Genomic DNA, 1,382 nt, shown 5'->3' with positions numbered 1-1,382 from the left:
ATTTCTCTACATTTGATTTGTTCAATGGACAGACAAACTACTTTGACAACCTTCCATATTGGTGTTCATATTCTCCCCTAAAACATTGCTTTCCTTAAATCTCAGATAAATGGCTCTTTTTCTGTCAAACAGAATGATCGCTCATCATCACAGAGTAATTTGACTAATATGTTGGCTAATATTTCCTAGGCAAWCTATTTCATAATGTATATCAGAAGATTCATGGCGTCCATAAAGTTCTGGCCCATTGGTATTTACATCCAGCAGGAATCGAAAGTTGCAGTCCAGCTTTCTGCTACCCCACTGCATTAATAAACTTCCATCTTCAGGATAATCGATAATGATGATCTCTTGTTACAGCTAGGATTTAAAAAATGCCACTTTCAGAGTTGCAACCTCACTTCTTTTCAAAACACAAAAATAAATAATGAATAATGCTGAAATAAAAGCAGAAATGCCGCCGATTATTTGGTGTGAAGGGAGGAGGTATTGATGTGGAGTAAAGTCATTTTCCACATCTTGAAATGAATTTCAGCTGAAGAAAGAGAGTGGCTGTGTCACCTTGAGGAGGAATTGTTTTCGTGTCTTTCCAGATACTTAGCTCAATCCCTGCCTCTTTATGGAGGTACACTCCAGGTTTGGGAAGGAAGAGGTGAGGTAAGACTCAGTAGCCCGCTGGATAGCCCCCTTTCCTGGGGTCGGACTCGGCACAAAGCCGCTCCCCCTGTCTCACCACCGCCTGCACCACTGAATCAGGAGTCATCAGCAGCTCTGTTACATGGTTCTTCTTTACCAGGCCATCTAATACACTCTTTTACACAAACACACACATACATAAACACAGAAATAAACACACACACACAGATTAAAGTCCAGAGTTACGAAACCAATTTTTTTAATTCAACAATATACGATGCGATATTGTTCAGAATTACCCACCTTTTCAAAGCCGTCCTCCACTACAGTCATARTTGGGTTGAGTTGATTGTGAATTCGAGGTAGTGTCACAGCTTTTTTCAGGTCGTAGTCAAAGAACAAGGTATTCAGAATCACCTATGTAAATGAGAAAAGGAAGCTTCTTGCACTCTGATTCATCACAATATCACTATGTAAGGATAGATGGATGTCATGTGTTAGTATAGGCTATATCAGTTTTAGAGAGGACATTTATGTGTATGGATCAAAACTTACTAGGGCAGTTGCTGTGGTGATCTTTGTTCCACCAGAGGCTCCCACCACCATTTTCACTCTATTGTCTTTGTCAGAGATAATAGTTGGGCACATAGAAGAGAGAGGCCTTTTACCTAAAAAATGAGAGYGAGATAAATCTTCAGACCAAAAGGTATTCTCAGAAAACAAACCAGCCAAGGTTCAAACTGGAG

At 40.0% G+C, this 1,382-nt stretch overlaps 1 protein-coding gene across 1 annotated transcript; it reads right to left on the bottom strand.

Moving 5' to 3' along the window:
* Positions 1-6: 6 nt before the first annotated feature.
* Positions 7-1,299, bottom strand: LOC112080264 (putative glutathione hydrolase light chain 3). The gene is made up of 3 exons (XM_024146000.1): positions 1,192-1,299; positions 940-1,053; positions 7-811 (listed from the first exon to the last, which is right to left on the bottom strand). Exons 1-3 carry the CDS (start codon positions 1,282-1,284, stop codon positions 665-667), a joined length of 354 nt encoding a protein of 117 aa, XP_024001768.1. The 5' UTR covers positions 1,285-1,299; the 3' UTR covers positions 7-664.
* Positions 1,300-1,382: the final 83 nt, after the last annotated feature.

The sequence above is a fragment of the Salvelinus sp. IW2-2015 genome, unplaced genomic scaffold (genome assembly GCF_002910315.2).
Source record: "Salvelinus sp. IW2-2015 unplaced genomic scaffold, ASM291031v2 Un_scaffold14256, whole genome shotgun sequence".
Classification (NCBI taxonomy): Eukaryota; Metazoa; Chordata; class Actinopteri; order Salmoniformes; family Salmonidae; genus Salvelinus; species Salvelinus sp. IW2-2015.
Note: the sequence above shows the minus strand (reverse complement) of the source record. Positions and strands in the feature narration are given on the sequence as shown.